This window comes from Aspergillus pseudonomiae (genome assembly GCF_009193645.1).
Source record: "Aspergillus pseudonomiae strain CBS 119388 unplaced genomic scaffold BDV37scaffold_38, whole genome shotgun sequence".
Classification (NCBI taxonomy): domain Eukaryota; kingdom Fungi; phylum Ascomycota; class Eurotiomycetes; order Eurotiales; family Aspergillaceae; genus Aspergillus; species Aspergillus pseudonomiae.
Genome location: NW_022476030.1, coordinates 123,372 through 144,466, shown reverse-complemented (window position 1 = coordinate 144,466; position 21,095 = coordinate 123,372). Strand labels below are relative to the sequence as shown.

Here is a 21,095-nt window from a genome sequence, read left to right as displayed (position 1 = left end):
TGTTCCTGAAAGCTCGATACGGTCTTTATTAAGATGAATTACCTACTATGCTACATATATGATGAGAACCCCAGTATAACATGCTAAATTCAAATCGTTTTCACAGAGTTCCCATTAACGCCAGAACTGCACCAAGCCACTTTGCGCCCTTTTCAAAGCATCATCTGTCCAGAATGCTAATGCCAATCATGCCCCCAATCCGTGTTTTGCACAAATCTATTTCCTACTCCTCAAGAAAGCTGCAACTTGCTCATGCCTCGTTACAAAGAACATCCGCTTTCGGTCTGATTTCCAGACGAGAACCCCGATCTCTTCAGCGTACCGACATGGAGCCTCATATTCTGCCAAACTAACAAAGTCCTTGAATAAGAAGCCAGGGGTTGCTTTGACGCGATCTCGTTCCAGTTGCCAAAGCCGAATCTGATCAGTGACCGTTGGGGGCAGAACAGATGGCGGTATTCCAGCCTGGTTGGACGTAGATCGGGAGACATTGTGTTTGCGCATCTGAGGGTGAGCGTGGGTAGCCAGGTACGAGATAATTTGGTCGGCAGTGATACCCATCTCTATGGCGCGGCGCACTGACTGGCGGGTAATTTTGCCAGTTATCAAGTTGGGAAAGCGGTACTTGAGTGTAGTGAAAAGTGCAATAAGAGAGATCTGTAGTGGTGAAGAGGTATATGCATACAGCCGGTAGTTTGTTTCGACGATGATGAATCCCGATCCTGCCTTGTTTGAGCCGGGACCAGAGGGACCGGAGAGGGAGCCTGAGATAGGGTTGCTCAAGGCGCTGGAGTCGGAGGTAAGAGTAGTAGCGAGGCGGGTGGGGTAGAAATGGCTGGTATCCGGGGAATCTTGGTAGACAATGCCAAAATCCGCCAGATCCGTCAGAGTACGGAGTTGATTAGATGTCAGATGCTTCTTATCGTATGATTTTCCAAGCTCCAAGCTGCTCAGCAAGAAAACGAACGAGAGGACCTCCACACTGCTCATTCCGATGGCGTCCGCGCTTTCAACATAGAGCATGAGGATGTGCCAAACTTGGGTGCTGACATCCTGTAGAACAAACGCGAATCCATCTTTTGTGATCTCTACGCGACGATCTCGAATCTCGACAAGGTGTCCAGCCTGCAAAAGTTGCTTCACGCCTTTGCTCAGGTTGACATCGCGCTGAATACCAAGTCCACTAGTTCCGACCATGTATCCCAAGACCCCCTCCCACTGACGCCGAGCGTACTCGTCCAATTCGGCTATGGAGACGGCTGCTCCATCTGATAAATGCGAGAGTACACCAAAGGACTGGGTCTTTTCAGCGCCTGTGAGCGCCTGACGGAGCGATGAAGCAAACGGATCGGTGACTATGTACGCGCGAACGTTATCTGCGATGACGGTGTTAGATAGAATATGTAGTCGACCTAGTATTGACAATGCATTATCTCGCTCCCTTCAAGCGATTAAGCCCGTCAGTCATCCGATCCGCAAATCACGAAGGCTTTCCAAGTCACCACTCACTTTAAGCTTTCTGCCTTAACCCAGACCTCCAGATCTGTTGCTGGGAGAGGGTCTTTAAGATATAGAAGCGCCATGACGAAACATTTTGCTGGATTATCTGTTAGTTCCCATTATCATAGGATATTTCAAGAGTAGAAGCAAGTGCGTACCCAAGTCAGGCAACATGCGCCTGAAGATGGCGAGAGCGGTGGACGGCTGCTGGTAGAGCTTGTAGAAAGTCGTTCCAGGCAGACTTTCCAGATAATCAAATGGACGGGAGGGAGCGGCGGCCATGGCCATATTGCCTGCGGGTAAAATAGGAGCTGTCACCTCTGCAACATGATGTGAGCCACAAAGGTTGGCTGAGGCGTAACATACAGAGATCAATCTTGATGTGGAATGGATAAGATTTGCTCCGGTGACCAAAGCGGCTTCGGAGCGCAGTCCGAGGCGATGAAATCATTTATCTCACGGGGACTTGGCTGTATAACTAGCCACTTATATTCTTGTCTCCCGTAACCTTCTACTTCCTTTTTCTCCTATAGTTCCCTTGATAAAATGACGGCTTTGCGGTTCGTTAGATCGGTAAGTAATCATGATTGCTATTGCTTTATTCCTTCAACTAATGCTATTGCTACCCCCAGGTTTGGGAGTCCTTTCGGGCTACATCGGGGCTGGAGCCTCGGTAAGTGACGGCATCTATGACTAGGAAGGGCCTGTTACTGAACTTTGATCGCTGCGAAAGACTACTGGATAATGTAAGGTCTATCATGGCTAAACTGCATATCTCTTTAAGATACAATGACTTCAATAATGAGGAATGATAATGGACTCATTCATTCCGTTTGCTTTCGTAAACATTGGCCACAAGCTGAATGTACTGACGGCTCCAGCTTCGTGTGACTGCCGCAAAGCCTGGTCTGGTGAACTTTGAGCTAGATATTCAGAAAGAGCATACGGTATGGGTTCAATCTAGAGTATGCTGACTCAGACGACTAACCTCCGTGACAGAATCGTCTGAACATTCTCCATGGCGGTACTATTGCTAGTATGGGTATGAAAGCATGACCATATATTGTTTTTCTCTCATCCTGGCCATACCACTTACAAGCTTGTATTGATATTACAGTGGACCTTGGCGGTTCTCTAGCTGTCGCCTCGCGTGGTCTGTTTGCTACTGGAGTGTCAACCGATCTCAATGGTAAGCTACAGCCCAAGCTAATTGTTGAGATTGATGTCCAACGTGCAGGATGAGTCTCTGATTGTCGATCCAGTGACGTATCTGAGCTCTGGGGGTAAAGTAGGAGATAAAATTCTAGCCGTATGTTAATCGAGGCCCCATGCCAGACATTTACCAGGCCCAATATTTAGCTGTGTGGATCCGTGCATGCTGATATCGCTACAGGAAGCTAGCTGTGATAAATGTAGGTTCACCGGCCATCAATAAACTAACCCGATAATGCGGGACCTGCAAAGACATTCACAGTTGTCCTTTGAGTCCCTAACGCAGTGTCTAACTTTAACAGTCGGCAAAACGCTCGCATATACATCTATCAAATTCATCAACAGCAAAGGCGAAATTGTTGCCAGAGGAAGTCACACCAAGTATGTAGTCTTCCCACGATGTAACCACATCGTAGGATACCACTATACTAATCCCTCAATAGATATATTGCGCTCGCCTGGAAGGACCCGCAGAACATTGTTGAGGAGCTTGGCGGGCGGCGGTCATGAATAGAAAGTGCTATCCTGTGAAGACTAAACATCAGGTCATTCACTTATATATATACTTGGACCCCAATAGGGACGCAACCGCTTTTATATATAAATAGTATAGACAATACTAGTGGATCTTTTCTGCAGCCTACGAATTCAGTCATCTCGCATATATTAAGATAGCGGTGGGCTTTGCTGCAAGCTGTCCACAGAACGAATTTCATGATACACATTGGAAGACCATTTCATGTAGCACCCAGCCAATAAAATCAAAACTCGAACAATCGTTTTCCAACCTATTCGGGTTGAAATCCCATAATTTTTATTCTTATACCAATGATCCTGATAAAATGAAGACACACGCGATACAACGCCACCGTCCTTGAGCATTTTACAGCTATTCTGAGTCCATGGTCTCACAATCCTCAATTCTGTAGCCCTGTGAACAAGACCAGACGGCACTTGTACTAGTTGGGCCGCAGAATTTCTACGCTCCAGTGAAGACATGCTCGTGTAGAGGGTCTTCATCTTGTTCTTCACCTGCACCAAGCATGACCTCGTCCTCATCCATTAGACCCTCCTCACCATTCGGCATCGCGTCCTCAACCATGATGTCTTGCTCTCCTATTGCCTTGAGCTTAGCCTGAGTCATTTCGAACACATACTGGCCAAGATGTTCCACTCCTTCCATCGGTGTGCCTTGAACCTCATCGCCCAGCGCTCGTGCAGTTGGGAACATTTCGCCTGGAGCAAGCATGAGCTTATCAGGGCGTTGGAATAATATGTCAAATGCTGGCTTAAGCTCATAGCACGACTCGAATACCTCGCGCCGACCGAGTATGTAGAGACCAAGACGGGCACGAGAAAGTGCAACCGTTAGACGACGGACATCACGTAGGTAACCAACCGTACGAGTTCGTGTGAGTGAGAGAATTACATCTGTAGCTCCAAGTCAGTAAAGGATTTCACAGACAATTTGGTTAAGAGATAAATGGGAATCGACTTACAGTCGTTTTGTTCGCCTTGATACTTGTCCACGGTAGTCACGATCTTCGGCATGCCGAACAAGGCATTCTTGGCGCAGCGGTGGTTCAAGACATCCTTTATCAGCGCTGTTTGTCCCGCATAGGTAGCAAGAATGGATATCTTCGACGCTGGGTAGCCAAGTAACCGCATGTATTGATAGAGGGCTACGGCGTATTCTGCTTCGCCCAGGTTTTGAATGAAATGAGGTGCAGGTTCCCGTTCACCCGTGCCCTGGTAATCAGGAACGTTGATGAATTGGTAATCGAACTGGAACCCAGCATTTGCCTGCTTGAACTCATCGGCTGTCTCAACAACTGATAGGTCTCCCAGTTGCTTGTAACGCCAGCGAAATAGTTCTGCGATGCTACGTCTCGAACGACCCTGCTGATCAAGCGTAATTACAGGGACACCCAATCTTACCAGGCGAAGGAAGAGACTTTGTTCAAAATGTGCGTATTGCCGGAACGCAAGGTTTTGGATGATTGGGGAATTCTGGAGATGGTCACCGCAGAGCACCACGCGTTTCAATGGGAGCTGGCCACCCTTCATTGTTTGCAAGGCGGAGGGAATGAAGCTTTCAATCTCTGTGATCTGTGCGGCTTCTTCCATCACAACATTGTCATAGTGGAAGCCAAGATCGGCAATCTCCTGGCGGCGCATTGCTGCATGTGTGGATGTCATTGCGATGATCCTGGCCTCTTTCACTAGGAGGTAATTAGCCTTGTCTTTTGGTTGCCGTAAAATCTCAAATGGTCGAATATCTTCTAGCTCAAAGAATATCTTGTCAATGTGCCGCTGGCAACCTTCTGCTACATCTAGCACTGCCTCTTTAGGACCTGAAGGGTCGAATACGGGCTGTGGGGCATTGGAAAAGTAAGCATGGAATGGGAAAGCTGCAATGATCTCTTCGATAGAGATATTTTCGGTGCGGGCCTGATCCCAAAATTTTGCCCATGCAGGCTGAATGTATACAGTGTTGAAGTACCCGGCGGTCTCGCAGGTGCTTCCATGAGCGCCCTGTGCTCCAATCGATGATGCTAACCGTGTAACTTCAGAGAGATAATAGTTACGGTTATCGAGGAATGATTCAACCCGGCCATATTTGCTATAGCTTGACTCGGTCTCCAACTCTTCTTCGCCGTGACCAAGGCGCAAAAGGTGGCGTTCGTCGATATCCAGTGCAACTATCTTCTGGAAAAGTTGGTTTAACGCCTGGTTGCTGTGCGCAACCAACAGCGTGCGCTCATTAGGGAAATCATGGTAAATGTTATTAATGATTTGCGTTGCAACATCCGTCTTTCCAGTTCCAGGAGGTCCGACGATAATAGTTAACCCAGGCTGTGTCCCAGATGCGATAGCTTCCACCTGAGCTGGTGTGAAGCGGACAGAGTTTAGTTTAGGCGCATCGACAGGATACGGGCCTGGGTTAGGTGGCTTATATGTCGAAACACGAAGTGAGTATGAGGGTGATTTTTCCTTCTCGGTTTGATCCCTCCGCCGCTTCTTGGAGGCATTCGCCGAAGGCGTTTTTTGGGAATCTTCAACATATTCGAGCACATAAGGCGGTCCAAAGCTTGATGTCTCCTCGCCAGAAGGTTCAATTGTTGTCCCCGGGAAGCTTTCGACCAGATGCTGCCAGTCCAAGAACGTATCGCGAAAATCGACCGACTTAAGTCTGTTCGGCAATTCTGTGTAATGGGCCCCTGCAGGATCCCCATAACCCAAAAAAATGTCTTGCAGCCAAGAGGGAAGAGTGATATCGGAGACAATGAGCCTTTGCATAGTCTCCAGTATCGATTTGAAATTGTTTTCCCTTCCCTTTCTCCTTGCGACTACGTTGACCAGCGGATAAATATCTGGCTTTCCCTGCATGCTGCGATCTTTGTCCGTTTTGAAGGCATCAGGGTCAAGATTAACCAAAAGTCTCCTGATGCGTGGTCTCGACCGATGGCCATTGGTCTGCCCCGAAACGGGTTCGCGCAATGGACGGCCATTTTCATCAAGGACCTGCACAATTTCCGCTGTTCTGAGGTGCGTTAGGCTAGGGGTATCAATTGAGGTGGGGTCCTGGAACGCCAGTTTGTTTGCAGCGCCAGGCTGCACAGCCAGAAGGAAAACCACGTCGTCGGGGCGGAGGGACTCCCATTCCATCCGGACGTGGTCTGCCAGCCTGCCAACCTCAATCACGATCTCGGCTCGCACGAAAGCTGGGTTTGTGAAGCCAACCTTCGGGGGCGCAACCTCTATGATAGCAGGTTTCGAAATAGGGATAGCCATCCGGGAGAACCCATCAAAAGTCAGGCTTTTGCCGTCTCGACTGGCTCGGGGCTGCATTCGCTTGACGATCGTTTCCATATCTTTGCGAATTTGGAAGAAGGCTTCGGATCGATACAAGAGGAATGAGCGCCATAGAAAGTCTCCTAGGCTCAAGTATTGAAGGTTCAATTTTGGAATTGCAAGTGGCCTAGATCCGTCATAGGTTTCATTCCGCAGTAAAGCTGGGTCATAGAGGTTTTCTTCTGTCGGAACAACACTTAGGCGTGATACCACATCTTGAAATGGTGCCTTGCGCTCGTAAAAGGATAAGAGTATTTCTAGATATAGATGGCGATCAGGCGTGATGTGACACTGTTTCGGATAGTCTGTCCGAAATCCGAGGTGAGAACAAAGGCTTCGGAGCTCAGAGTCATCTAAAGAAGATAGCTGCCCTTCCAGCTCCGGACGTTGCTCAATTGAACCGTAATTCGACAAAGCTAGGATCATTAATTTGTCCTTAAAGTATTTCATGGAAGTTCGCTGCAAGTGCGCTAGTTCCTGGCAGTGGGTATCATACACTGCCTGGGGTGACAGGCTCTCGCCTGTATAATCGTCAATTGAGAATGTAGCAAAATGCTTTAAGAGATTATACAAGTCACGGAATAGCTCATTCTCTGAAGACCGGTAGAGTTCCGATAAACGAACGACTGGTAGAATGTTGAGATCTTTCAGCAATGTGTTGACATATCGTCTCGTGGGAAGTTGACTTTCCAGATCCACTAGGAATTCAAGAAACCTTTCACAATAACGCAGGTTATCCACCTGGTCTTTCTCGGCGCCGTTCAATCTCCGAAAAAAATCGAGAAGCATCGTGTAGAGCCATGACCGGTCAAACCTCATTTTCGCTTTGGTTACTTCGTCTGCTGCATCATATCGCTTCGCGGCAGCTCTCCACGTTTTCTTCAGCGTGGGGCCCTTTCCCAGCAGCTGTTCTCGGGCATCGTCACTCGAGAGATTGTGCCAAATCGAAATGGAAACCAGAGGTGCACATTCCTTCCGTATCGAAACATTCTCGAGGGATTGGAAGGAGCTGATTATAAAGGATACTATGGACAGGTGCGACGATGTAGAAAGGGACTGGTCGATGCTCATGGAGAGAATTCGATGGAAAAGGTTGGAAAAGTCATCCGGCCGATCAGAGAAGATGTCTGGTGTTCTGTAAGTACCTCACACAGGATTGACCATATGCAGGAGGAAGGTAGACTCACCCCATATCGGCAGATGTTCTCGCTGTTTGACAGTGACAATAAGCGCCAGCAGCAATACATGGTAGTTCGAAGCATCTTCTGTGTAGGTCGGCCAGAGAAACCTTATAACTGGTTAGTCGAGGCATTACATCGCAAAGAGTACTGTATCAATGTGTACTTCTCTAAAATATTCAAATTTTCCAACGTTAGAAGCGAGCGAAAGCTGAAATTATCCGCTTCGAGAGGGTCCCATATATCCTTCTTGATGACATCCTGCTTGACTTTCCGGACCTTGGATGTCTCAAGCCAATGAGTTTTGGCTAACTGCACCCACGCGCTGTCTTCGCGAAAATCCTCAACGGTGGGCCTGGAATCAAGCCCGTGCGCCATTGCCTGACGTGATTGTAGGCCCATTCCTTGACGTTAGGTTTGTAAAAAAACAAAAAAAGGACTCCGCGCCCTCGTCGGATATATCTGCGCAAGTGGTCCGTCGCGGCGGGATGGGAAAGCTTCTGGCGCGCGGCTAAGGAAGTTGCTTCCAGCGGCTAGAACCCGCAGAGCCGCAACAATGGCCTCGTGATCCTTTATTGTATCGGGAGCTCCTTACGACACAATTCTCGCATCTCCTTCATCCCATCTTTACTTGGAATTGTTGCTCGCAAGGATGGCCGACGAGGATGTTGAATCGATACATATCTATAGGAGATTAGTTGATAGACTCCTCGCTCGAGCCGAACTAGTCAAACCGGACAAGCAAATCGAACCTCCGTTGACTGAAGCACACCTTGGAGAAGCGATCTGGAAAGTGGAAGGCGATGATGAGAAGGTTGCAAATCGGCTTAGCCAACAGACACAGTTTGCCGCAGTGGAAATCACATTCAGGGAGAGGTTTTATAGTTTGCTTGTAAGTGGCTTTATTATTGCAATCCTTCTTGTCTATCCATGGAGTTCAGGGATCGCTAACCGACTCTTAACGAAGGCCACTACATCCATTGAAGAGCCGGCATTCATACAAATATGGAATCTGCTCGACATAATCTCAATCTTCTCGGATAATGGTTCGTTTGGAATTTAGTCTCGCGGCCTCGATAGTATCCTGACGAATCAACAGAACAGTGTGAGCCTGGTCTTATATTTTGGCTGATGGAGGAATTACTTGATAGCCAAACTATTGATGGCTGTCGCAAAGTTTTTGACTATCTTGAGTCTCGAAGAGAACGGAATACTAAAGTATGTACAACTCAGAATCCTCTCTAGCGCAACTATTGACACCGCCGAAGAAACACTTTAAGCAGAAAAGTTTAATCATTCTGAGATCCTGCAACGAACTCCTGCGGAGGCTTTCGCGAGCCGAAGATACTGTCTTTTGCGGACGTGTCTTTATCTTCCTCTTCCAGAGTTTTCCGCTAGGGGACAAGAGCGCCGTCAACCTTCGGGGCGAATATCATACCGAGAATGTCACCACCTACGATGAAATTCTTAAACCCGACACCAGAGTGCCAGATGAGGCGGATGTAGTAATGTCTGACGAGCATGAACCACCAACGACTATTGTTGAAAACCAACAGGAAGACAACAATACTGATTCACCGTCTCTCTCGGATCCTCAGGCCTCTATTCAAGATCAATCGACGGCCCCGAAAGTCATTATTTCGCAAGACGAAGGTGTTGATGAGAAAGCGAACGACTTAAACACACTATATCCTATGTTCTGGGGCCTCCAGGCATATTTCTCTGCTCCAACCAGGATATTCGATCCCCAACATTTCACCACATTCAGGACGGGACTTGAAGCTACTCTTTCTGCCTTCAAATCGGTTAACACAGACCTTGAAAGTTCCGGCACGAGCAAGACGTCCGAAGAGCTTCGAAAATCCAACAAACGGAAGAGAACTGCAGACGGCCAAGAAATTGCAAGCAGTTTCAACCCGAAGTACTTGACAAGCAGGGATTTATTTGACCTTGAAGTAAGTTTTTTCTTTTTTGTCTGGCCCCCTTTCGGTGGCTTGTGCCAACTCTCAAATGCAGGTCAATGACACAGCGTTTCGGAGGCATGTTCTGGTCCAGGCGCTTATTCTCCTGGATTTCATGCTCTCACTTACTCCTAAGGCGAAGGCAAAGCTAGCCGAGTTGACTAACAAATCTGTGCTCTACGGGTTTGTATTGAATGAGGACGATGTAGGAACCACCCACGGATACTTAGACTCATGGCCTTTGTTAACAGTTGCAGGCTAAATGGGCAGTCAAGATGAGAAAGGCAATAGAAGAGTATCTTCAGGACGGTGTCGGTGGAAAATTCTACTACCGAATGGTGGACACCGTTTTGTCGAGAGACAAGAATTGGGTTCGCTGGAAAGCTGAAGGCTGTCCATTAATCGAGAGACCCCCTGTTTCCGTAGCGGACTACCTTGGTGCTCGTGAGCATGCAACTAAAGTCTACGCCAACAAGCGCCTTCGGTCTTCACCCATGGGCTCGCTAAATCTGAACTTCCTCTCCGAGGGCGAATCACGAGCCGGTCTTGAGAGGCTTAAGGAAGCTCAAAGGTAAGCACCCGTGGATCATCATCGTAAATCTGATTATTTGGCAGTTGACAATATCGCAGATTCACGGTGCCTTCCTCTGATTCGTTTATGATGGGTATAATGGACGATGAATTAGATAGGGATACTGCACAGACAAAGGAGGATAAAGAGAATGCGACACGCGCCAAAGCGAGCAAGACATGGCGTATATTAAGGCTTTCCGCAAAAAGCAAGCTCGCTGCGTTCGACAAGATTGACGATGGCAAAAACTTGAAGCTGCTTTTTGAGGCTCCGCAGCCTTCCGAAGGAACTCCCCAGGTTCTTGAAGGCACCCCTCAGGCTCATGATACAATGATGAAAGCCTCAACCGAGGGCGAGTCTGGTGGTTCGGGGCATGATCATGGGCCTACCAGTTCCGAACAAGGGAATGCCACCGTTGCCACCGAGAAAAGTTCAGCTGATTCGAAGGATGCAGCAGCACCAGCAGACACATGAAGAACGCCACACAGGTGGCCAGAGAACGCATTGTCATGATTGGCTCTCATTGGCGCCGAAGAACGAACCCCTACCTAGGTACGATCCTGATGGATACTGATTCGGTACACCGTTTGATGATTTCATGTGCTTGTATGCATCACTGTCACAACGCTATGCGGGAGTCCTGCAGTGCCGTAAATAATATGACACGGACATTAGTATGTGGACTGAGTTTTCCGGGAAGAGTTGGGGCGTGTTCATGATGACGAAGGACTTGAAATGGGAGATTACGGCGGGGGGATCTTGGTCCTTTTGATTGGCCTCATTTTGATGACCCTCATTTTGGCGTGCAGTTTAGTCCTCAGCTGTGGCAACACCCGAAGTTTCTCCCGCCCCATTAGATACTCTGTGAGCAGGAGCAACTTTTAGGAGCTCATGGGGACCGACAGGGAGGCGACAAAGGAATAATGAGAGGGGTAGGGACATAGTAAGGGTACCGCTGACCGGAAATTGGAGGCTCCCTGATAATCCACTTTGTGACCCAGAGGGGGGATTCATTCCTCGGGGTAGTCTGAGGTGTGAGGATAAACTTGTCAGTACCCACGGTTACTGAGACTGCCTCAGAGAGCACGCCGCTTCTTTGGCAACGCGGACGGATAAGCTACGGGCGAGGGTCCGAATGTCTCGGGGATCACCAACTCTAATATTACATGGACGTACCTGCATAACCGTGGATCTCATTTGTACTATCTATCTACCTGCTACGTAAGGATCGTAGGTATATCACCCGAACCGGCGGAATGATTTCTCACTCCTTACTTTAAGATTGCCCCTTGATAACTGTCATGCGAGATTACAGTGTGATTGCTGGGCCCAAAGGAATCCGGATGATCTGATACGCCACGTTTCACCATCCTCACCTGATAGACGCTTGATCCCTCTGTCAACCTAGCTTTCAAGTAAAATTAAGTGACAACCCTACGTATGTACTTGCAACCGAGGGAGCAGTTGTCGCTTGAGAGTTTCTGCAATTATCTACTGTATATACATACTTCGGGGGGCGAAGTGCCTATTCGTATCAACATCGGGTATATCATTCATCTTTCGGTTTGCGCCGGTTTCGTCTCAGTTCACCTCTTACACTTCTGCCTGGGCCGTCTTTGGGGCAATGATTACGGAGAGTGCCATGACTCGTTCAGGTCCCATACACGGTGGAAGTGACCTGTATATTAGCTAAATGGTATCTTTCGAAGCGAGAAGGATCCCAGCCGAAAAAGGAAACTTTGGTGAAGCAAGTCCACCTTTAATGTTCGCATGTCTTCGTTTGGTTGTGCTTCTCTAGGTTTTCTTTTTTCTTTCGTACGTATTATTATTATTATTTATTTATTATTATTATTATTATTATTATTATTATTATTTTATTTTATTTTATTTTATTTTATTTTTTCGATAGGGGCTCTTCATATAGTCTGGCCGTATCAGATCCATTTAAACATTAATAAACGAATGTACTGGACCTAGGTAGAGATTAACATAACGGGGAGAGCCCAAGGTTCTGTACATACCTACCTACACAGAGGTATGTAAACTTGTAAAGTACAGAACCTATGGAATATACGACAGAGTCGGTACTCCGTAGTACCTGGATGTAGGTATAGATGCGAAGCTTCTGATTCGTAGATCAAGGATAGAGGTAGTTCTCTATTCGCCCCAAAGGAGTAAGAGGTCCATTGAAAACCTTGTCAGGGCTAAACGACGTTTCACTGTTACCAACCGACCCGCACAGACACTTTTTCCACAATGGTTCCCGCAGGAACCTGCATCGGAGATAATACCAATCGCGCAATTGATTTTACTCCGACAGGGGTACCGCCGTGGAAAAATATGAGGCCCTAACCATGATAAACTTTGGAGGTGTGTGTATGACATAGGTATGTGGATGTATGTGGATGTATGTATGTATGTACACATGCATGTTATTAGTATTATTATTTCCCTCTTTTTGCTCTTCCCTTTCGCTTCTTTTTTTTTTTTTTCTTTTTTTTTTTTTTTTTCTTTTTTTTTTTTTTTTTCTTTTTTGCGTTTTCTTTTCCCTTTTTACCCGCCCTCCCCCCCTACTCGGCCTCGTTTAGTTCTGTTGTAACTTCATTGGACTCGGAACAATTTGGCCGAAATCTGGCACCCGAAGCGCAGCGCCAATTGTTGGCTTGCGTAATGGGATCGAGAGCAGTATCCACCTGTTAGCGGGAGTTGTTTCCACCGTCCAACAGAAGCAGTAAGAGTCCTGAGAGATGATGTAAGTTATCTCTCAATTCAAACCGCAGTCCGTACGGACCGAATGAAATTAGAAGGGGCCGCCAGTCTTCTTGGCATCCACGAGAAGTCTTGAAAGAGATTAAAGTTGCTCCTCTCCATCCTTCTCACCCACTCACCTTCGATCGACCGCGATTCCTGGGATCTCCTTCCCCGCACCCACACGATGAGAATGAATGTTTGATTACCCTCTTCAGCTGTGATCGTCCTCAAACCCTCAGAGGATGATCCACTCGACGCTTGCTTTTTTCACAATGTGGCTCTTGCAATCCAGCTGAGAGTCATGCCACCTCTCATCTCCATATATCCACATCGATGTAAGCGATTCCCATCCTCCCCCACTTGTCGGGTGTGCCGAAAAAGTATCTCTAGAGAAAGCCCTTTTCAGCTTTTTCCGGTGGAAAGGGGACTTAGGGGTTAAGGGGGAAAAGAGATGAAATGGAAGTGGGAATCGAAAAGAGAAAGAGAGAGAGAAAAAATCATCGATCAAACGGCACATCCCTTGGAGTCAGCATCTCAATTGAGAGTTAATCAGTCCCGAGATTCTGCCTGGAAGATCCAGTCGGGTATTTACTCAGTGAAAGGTAGTCAGGAGTTGACCGGACTACTGCCAGGTGCAGTCAGCCATCATCTACTATAAATTACTAATCCATACAGAGTACGGAGCTGCCTCCCCTGATTCCTCGATCAGGAATCATCCGGTGCGTCCCGTCTATTGTTTTTAAAAAAAAAAAAAAAAAAAAAAAAAAAAAAAAAAAAAAAAAAAAAAAAAAAAAAAAAAAAAAAAAAAAAAAAAAAAAAAAGAAGAAAAAAAAAAAAAAAAGTAAAAAAGGAAAAAAGTTTAAGTGACAGAGGAAGAAGACAGGGACAAAAGAGAGCCAAGACAAACCGAGGAACCATTACGCCGTTTTGGTCCCTTCCATAGGTTTCTGACTAGTTGAGCGTTATGGCCAGCATCGGATGGGGATTAAACTCCGGCCTAAGTGGTAAGCGGTCCTGGAACTATCCGAAGCCTGATTTTCTCACCCTCTTCTTTTTTCTTAGTGTCCTACGAGGTTACAACTTATCAGTTGTGTTGAGACTCCTAGTACACAATACCTTCTGCGTTAAGGCACAGAACTGCCTAGGTACATCCAGTGCTGTCTGTAGCTACTAGTAAGCTAATCCGATTAAGACCCCGTCATACGAGTAAGACTCCGTGGCTTTGGCATATACATACTGGGCACCCTACCAGTCTCTACTAGGTAGTAGTATAGTCAGGGGATATTAAGGTACCATACGGCGTTACCGTACCGACTTACGGAGTACACGACTCATGCAATTTATGAATAAATCACGGAGTACATTCATGCCAACTGACCTGAATCAATTAGTGGCAGCCACTTCTGCATCCTCGGTAGTTGTGTTGATATTAATCACAGCGTGTAATAATATGGCGGCTTATTATTGATCATATTTAAATGCATATCATATCCTCCCTTACAGTTTAGGACAGACTGATAGACTGACAGACTTACCTCCATGACTATATACGAAGTATATACGCTCTCCCATAGGTTCATAGTGCATAGCGCATACACCCGACCTTCATTGAGTGTCTACCTTGGGCTAACTTTCAACGTCGATTAACCCTAAATACCTAAAAAGTTAAGTCCTGCTCCTGACTCTCATTGCTGGATAAATGCCCCACTGTCGTTGTTTCCACCTGTCGGTTCCCCTATCTTCAGAGATTTTTTTTTTTCCCCTTGTTTTTCGTTCAAGTTTTCTGGCTCTCTTGCTTCTTTTACTTGTTCTCCCGTAAATCTTATTTCGGTTTCCGACATCTTATCTAATATTCACGTATGCTACCTTTAATTTGCTTTGGCCCGTCAAAACAATACATTGGTCCTCATCTTCTTCTCTATCCACTTCCCTCCAGTCTCATTTCCCTGAACTGTTTCATGCAAGTTGTCTCGGTGGAGCCAATGGAAGCGTTTAGTCTCTCCCAGCCAATTTGTCCCCCTCTTCCAAGTGGAGAGAGCACATGAGGCCGCCACTCAACCGAGTCAACCGTTGACTGCACGATTTTTAGCGTCACGCTCGGTTCAGAGGCCGTTCAGGTCGCCCAGTGCATGGTCCGTTCCCTGAGCTTTCCTGCACTCGTCTTCAATAGCACTCTCTTTTCGGCCGCAGGAGGCTCGAAACTCGGAAACATTCTTCATTTTCTCCGCAAACCCTGGCTATCTCTCGAGCTATACTGAGATAGGCATGGTGGTCTTACCTGCTGCTCCATTTGGTGGCCCTCTGGCTAGCATAGTACGAGAAGCTGTACGTACCACTCCTACGTATACGGCCGGTTCTGTCTTTTTTTCGCGCACCCAGCCATGGGGTGGGCGTGCACCCGAGCGTGGTTGACAGCGGACCCGGCTAGTAACGGTCGATCGATCGTCTTCGTCGATGGACTCATCCTACTCTCTGATCAACTAATACCCAATGCTAGGAAGGAGAATGTAGAACTCCTCCAGTTTGAAACCAACGGTTATTTTAGATTTCCATTCACCTCCTGCTTTTCCCTAACGCCCCGCGGACTACTTCTGTCCGAGAGAGGTACTTGCATGTGTATCCTCTAGGATGGACGGATGGGGGGTGGGGAGCAGCTAAACTAAGTGGTTCTTAGGCTGAGGACTTGGTCCTTGATCTAACCCGGTCTCCGGCGGATTATGGAGCCAACGCACGACTAGCGCTGTCGGTAGCCCTTCCACATGGTGCACCAGTCTTCACTAAAACAGCATTGGTGTCGGATGAGCTCCAGCCAGCAAGGGTCTATTTACCCTTCAAACAACGGTTGGCTAGCCAGGAGGATGGCTTGTGGGTGTTGGACTAGGGTGTCCCAGACTCGTTGACCCGCACGATGCGATGCGATGGTTTTGGTCGCAGGTTCCACTTCGGAAAATTTACATGCAATCATGACTGTGAATTGTAAACCTCCGCTGAGAAGACAGGCAACCTGCGTTGAAATGAACAGTTAGTTGGACATACTTGCAAGTTGGATCGTGAACCATTCCTTACCCCTTATCTAGTCCCTTTACGCAGGGCTGCGGCCGACTCGGTCCATCTGACTCTGTTTGGATGTAGGTGGAGTGCTCCATCGCCACTTTAGCTTCGGCGTAGTCATTCTTGTTGCTTCTTCCCCCCCATAGTGTACGCCGTATATCGTTTATCCTGGCAAGCTCTCCCTCCCTCCCTCTCTCTCTCCCTTTTATTTTTTTTATTTTGTTTAATATTATCATTTTTATACATTTTTCCCCTGTCCCTGTCCCTCACTGAATACACTCGTTACTTCCCTTGAAGGTCTTGATACACGCTCGGGACAGCTCTATCAACTTGATAATTTTGTTGGTGTTGTCATCTTTAGGAGACTTTACCGGTCAGAGGATTAGGTGACCACCATCGGCGTTCCTACAACTGTTGGTTCTAGTGCATACGATACTACATTAGACTTGAACCCGTCGAGGGAGATCCCCAGTCACTACCCAACCTTCTTTCCACCCACCATTCCTATTATTGCGTCTGTTCTTCTACTCCTTGTGATCGTTGGCTGCCACCCTTAATTACTACCGGGGAATAAGTTAGCACTCGTAGCCTGGTGTGAGATCTCCGTGTGCTGAACTATCAATCTGTGGCCCGTTCAAGACTTTTAATCGTTTTCCCTTAAAACAGCTGGCCTCTTATTCTCCCTTTCCCCTTCCTCTATCCACCTGCTTTTATTTTTCTTCTTTATCATTATTATCATTATTACCATTATTATCTTCTATTTCCTAAGGTTCAGTCTACGCGTTAGCATCTTGTCTAACGTTCGGGTTAACTCCCTGTATCAAAAAGAGACAGTTATTCGTCCCCTGTCTCCGCCGGTCCCGCATCAATTGATGACAGTTCCTTCGAGCCCGTTGTTGCATTCTTAGCACTACCTCAGGGTGGCCAACGTGGAAGATCCGGTGGACCGCTGTTGAACGTGATCAAGGCTACCGTCTAGGACTTCTTTTCTCCTTGACTTATTTCCACTACCGTGTTTGTCCTTGTTCTTCACTCACTTGACTCAAATATTGTGGGACCTTTTTTATACTATCCTTCTTATATCTGAGCCGGCCCCAGCACTCATCAGACGGCTCGACCCATTTCTTGCCGCGGTCCCAGTTTCAGCTCATACTGGGTATTTCAATCATTGTCTTGAAGAGACATCCAGGGGTCAGCGTTGTTCTTTATCAACCGGAGCAGCTTAACAATCCCTGAGAATTCTACACCACACCCTGTCTTTTGTTGAACGCTCTTGTCTCGAAATTCGGGGCTCAGGATACATTAGTTTTGACGGGAAGTTTCAATCAGCGTTCCCATTTACCTAACCGCGGCTATCTCGATATTAGTGACTAGATACGTCGAGGTTGGGCTACTGATCTTTGTTCGACGGAATATCTTCACTACTACATGGAGTAAGGAAATTTATCTCTTCACTACCATGTCAGTCAGTGGACCTTGTATCTGGTTATCTTCTTTGCCACCCCCGTCTAGTTCTCATTTGACTGCGATTACGAATTCTTGGTCGACGCCTTCTTGGAACGTTGAACAGGCTACTTCGAGGACAAAGGCAGTCTCCCCTGGGTTGCCCAGATCGTTGGAGAAAGAAAGCGATTCAGCAAAGACACCTGTCGACATGCAGTCTGCCGCCATAAAGGCTGAAAATGCCTTCTCAGCTGGAGCGCCCGTAGGTCCGTCAAATTCAGTTCGATATTCCGGGGTAGAAATGCCCTCGGACACCTCGGGGAATCGGAATGTGCAGGCTGAAGGCGACGCTTCGTTGTCTCGAATGAAACTCGAAAGACTGAATCACAGTGAACCTCTTCTCTCTATTCCTCGAGGGGGGTCCAGCCCTCAAGCCCCAAGAGAGTTGACTCCAGAAGCAAGAACAGGAGATCAAGAGGAACAAAACGAGCACGACAACAATGCGGAAGTAGGAGCTTCTTCGGACGATGGAACAGGGTCGCCGAGAACGGCGTTGGACCCTAAAACAGAGAAGAAGAAGATGAAAAGATTCCGGTGAGTAATCGGGCGTGATGCAGTTTAAAGTAAATAGAACCCAGCTGACGAAATTGGAAGACTCACACATAATCAAACTCGCTTCTTGATGAGTGAGTTCACTCGTCAAGCACACCCTGACGCTGCGCACCGAGAACGATTGTCAAGAGAGATACCTGGGTTGACACCGCGGCAAGTTCAGGTCTGGTTTCAAAACAGGTATACTTGCAGCTCTAGCCACCACTATAATAACACACTAATGCCATTTTTATAGACGAGCTAAGCTCAAGCGGCTTACCAGCAATGATCGGGAGCGGATGTTGAAATCTAGAGCACTACCGGAGGACTTTGATACTACTCAAGTGCTAAGGACACCCTTCGACAACAGGACTTCGTCAGAAACACCGGTTCCGTCTCCCCTGGGCCGTATGGCATCTATTTCGGGCGCTAATGTTTCAAAGATGCTTATGACGGACGGACTACCACGACTCAATGACGACGACTATGTGATCTCCCCACTAAGCTCAGCCTCGACAACAACAGGAAGTGGCTTTCCCTCTACTGGCACTGATCGGAATTTGGAGGGCTATATGCCCAATGGCACGTTAGCAAATCGGGCTGCGCCAACACCTATCCCCGAACTACAGAGACACAACCGTAGTGCCTTCCCCTTTTCGAGATCCAGCAGTTTTTCCGAACCGTCTTTCAACCCAAGTCTGCACTTTCCCGGCCGATACTCTAGACCAGGTGAACCGGTCAGTCACCCTGGTATGTCGTACGGGCGGCGGCCCGTGGATTATGGAATCAGCCGCCCAGGCAATAATAGTATGGTTGTTGGATACGATGGCCATCGGCAGTTGGAAGGGTCCGTCTCCCCAACCGGACAAACGGATCAACCCATTGCATATAGTATGGATGGTAATAGTACGAACTCCCTTTGTACCCTTTGTGGTTGTGCTTAAAACTGACTTCTCGCCTATAGGCCAGCAATTACATAGCTACCAACCCTCGCTCACGATGCCCGCCTCGAAAGGATTTGGCGGGCTCGACTTGAGCTCCCACATTCAATCGCAGGGAAGACACATACCTGCTCTGCAATCGCTACCGGTTTCAGACGCTCCAGACTATCGACACTATTCGTACAGTCACCATCCGTATAGTATGAGCACTGCTATGCCATACACCCAGGCCAATGCATCTAGTATGAGCCTTCCTGCGTCGTTTCCCTCTGACACAGGCAGTGCGTCACATGGATCTGTTGGCGGCTCTACTGAAGACCGAATCAATAATCCACCGCAACTCTTGGATCCATTGAGGACCAAGTTCAGCAACCAACCATTCGAATACTCTAATTATCTCTAATCCCAGAGCCTATGACGGGCAGCTTCACTCCCTACTCTACTCCCGCTGGTCTCGACTTTTAATCAGTCCTTCGCCCCTGGTTTATATCATCTTCCTGGGCGGCTAATATTTTTTTTTTTTATTTTCATCTTTTTATCTGTTGCTAGTATTGTGTGATATGTGGCGTTTGCGTCTTCATTCCAGTATATATTTACTTAATTGTCGTCTAGGTCTATTGTCGTGTTTACAAGGAGGGGAAAAAATTATTTGTTTTTATTATTTTTTGCATAAGACTCGCTAGCGGTTTCGCTACGAGATGTTATATTGGCGTTTATTCTCCCTGTTTTTCACAAGAGTATCTGCAACCTTTGTTCCCTCTTTCCTTTCCACGTCAGCTCCCTTCATCACTTTCAATTTTTAATCCAAGGATTTTTTCTTCCCGATACAGGGGATTTGTGAGAGAGCGAGAGAGAGTGAGAGGTCCATTCTGTTCTGGAGAACACCTACTGATTACTTCTGATGTATGGTTTACGATCAGTATAAGTACTACCTACCTGATGCTTTGAATTCTAGTCAGGCTATTTGAGACCCTACAAGAACCCACGTAAAGCTGGATGAATACAGCATGCAGTGTAGAAAGTATCACTCGGATGTTGACTGAGGTAAAGCTATGTAGTAGGGAAAACTATTACTGGCATAAGGCTTCAACCCGTTCTTTAGTATATATGCGAGTCTGGCAGACATGGCTCTAGTACAGTAGTAGGCACCCGCTCCTGAGTTCAGCAAGCCAACCATGACTCAATTTGGTACTATATCCGCACCGAACCAGTAGGCATCGAAAGATTTCAGTTTACTTGACGATTTGATTCCATTCGAAGCATTGCCTGAAGGAGACTGTCAAATCAGCATCGTGTGAAAGTAATCCTGCGCCAACGATGACCGATGGTCAACAACAGGCGTTGCATGATTGGTGACGTTATCACGGGACCCCGTCCAGTCAGCCAATCAGCGTACAGCCATTGCTAATTGCTTTTGTACTATGATTCAGGGTTGGAAGTATAAAGATCAAAGAATATCCAGTTTCTCTACGATCTTCCCTATCACTTTCTTTTTCTCTTTCTGCAGAAACCGATATACTCGCTGGATCTATTTGGCTTAACTATTGAAATCAACACGAATCGTCCTTTCCAGTGCTCTGCGTCTTCGAGCTTGACTTGTTCATTTTGATTGAACATCCACCTCGGCTTTACGTCATACATCTAGAGCCAAGCATTACTTGCTTAGTGTTCTACTAACACCAGACCAGCGACAATTCACAATGGTTCATCCTACTTCCACCTGTTGCAAAACCTCCGGCGACGGATCCTGCGTTTGCGCAGCCCAAGCCAAGTGCTCCTGCGGCAAGGAGAGCGCTCTTCATTGCACTTGCAACAAGGCTTCTACCGAAAATACTATCTCTGGGGCTCGGTGCTCATGTAGTACGTGCTTTGTTTTTTACCCTATGTGGCAATGTATAATCACTAACACTATTCAAGGGGCTCGCCCAGCTGGACAATGTACATGCGAACGCGCACCAAGTGAGAACCATCCCGTATCGGGCGAGGCTTGCCCATGTGGTAAAAGGCCTTCTTGTGAGTTTTTTTTTTTTTTTTTTTTTTT

At 47.2% G+C, this 21,095-nt stretch overlaps 5 protein-coding genes across 5 annotated transcripts in view; 3 read left to right on the top strand and 2 right to left on the bottom strand.

Annotated features, from left to right (window-relative positions):
* Position 1: 1 nt before the first annotated feature.
* BDV37DRAFT_249862 (TFIIH/NER complex subunit TFB2) lies at positions 2-1,896 on the bottom strand. Its single transcript, XM_032082127.1, has 3 exons — positions 1,659-1,896; positions 1,510-1,597; positions 2-1,441 (listed from the first exon to the last, which is right to left on the bottom strand). The coding sequence occupies exons 1-3, from the start codon at positions 1,786-1,788 to the stop codon at positions 217-219; spliced, it is 1,443 nt and encodes a 480-aa protein (XP_031940883.1). The 5' UTR covers positions 1,789-1,896; the 3' UTR covers positions 2-216.
* A 150-nt stretch (positions 1,897-2,046) lies between these two features.
* On the top strand, positions 2,047-3,222 carry BDV37DRAFT_283621 (PaaI family thioesterase; the record flags this gene model as incomplete). The annotated part of the gene is made up of 10 exons (XM_032087334.1): positions 2,047-2,073; positions 2,133-2,173; positions 2,234-2,246; positions 2,382-2,447; positions 2,500-2,542; positions 2,618-2,689; positions 2,763-2,809; positions 2,894-2,912; positions 3,015-3,093; positions 3,156-3,222. The coding sequence occupies 10 exons, from the start codon at positions 2,047-2,049 to the stop codon at positions 3,220-3,222; spliced, it is 474 nt and encodes a 157-aa protein (XP_031940882.1).
* A 325-nt stretch (positions 3,223-3,547) lies between these two features.
* Positions 3,548-8,289, bottom strand: BDV37DRAFT_133344 (RNA helicase aquarius). Its single transcript, XM_032078735.1, has 4 exons — positions 7,912-8,289; positions 7,755-7,855; positions 4,212-7,694; positions 3,548-4,143 (listed from the first exon to the last, which is right to left on the bottom strand). The coding sequence occupies exons 1-4, from the start codon at positions 8,145-8,147 to the stop codon at positions 3,692-3,694; spliced, it is 4,272 nt and encodes a 1,423-aa protein (XP_031940881.1). The 5' UTR covers positions 8,148-8,289; the 3' UTR covers positions 3,548-3,691.
* Positions 8,290-8,397: 108 nt separating this feature from the next.
* Positions 8,398-10,751, top strand: BDV37DRAFT_283619 (THO complex subunit THO1/HPR1; the record flags this gene model as incomplete). The annotated part of the gene is made up of 7 exons (XM_032087333.1): positions 8,398-8,637; positions 8,713-8,791; positions 8,845-8,963; positions 9,014-9,700; positions 9,762-9,911; positions 9,964-10,277; positions 10,337-10,751. The coding sequence occupies 7 exons, from the start codon at positions 8,398-8,400 to the stop codon at positions 10,749-10,751; spliced, it is 2,004 nt and encodes a 667-aa protein (XP_031940880.1).
* A 6,787-nt stretch (positions 10,752-17,538) lies between these two features.
* Positions 17,539-21,095, top strand: part of BDV37DRAFT_283618 (homeobox domain-containing protein) — a gene marked incomplete at both ends in the record, with an annotated part of 3,725 nt that continues 168 nt past the window's right edge. The window contains 6 exons of the mRNA XM_032087332.1: positions 17,539-18,116; positions 18,177-18,314; positions 18,370-19,019; positions 19,078-19,417; positions 20,743-20,914; positions 20,972-21,067. Coding sequence (XP_031940879.1) covers positions 17,539-18,116; positions 18,177-18,314; positions 18,370-19,019; positions 19,078-19,417; positions 20,743-20,914; positions 20,972-21,067 — 1,974 coding nt within the window. The remainder of the gene's footprint in view (positions 18,117-18,176; positions 18,315-18,369; positions 19,020-19,077; positions 19,418-20,742; positions 20,915-20,971; positions 21,068-21,095) is intronic.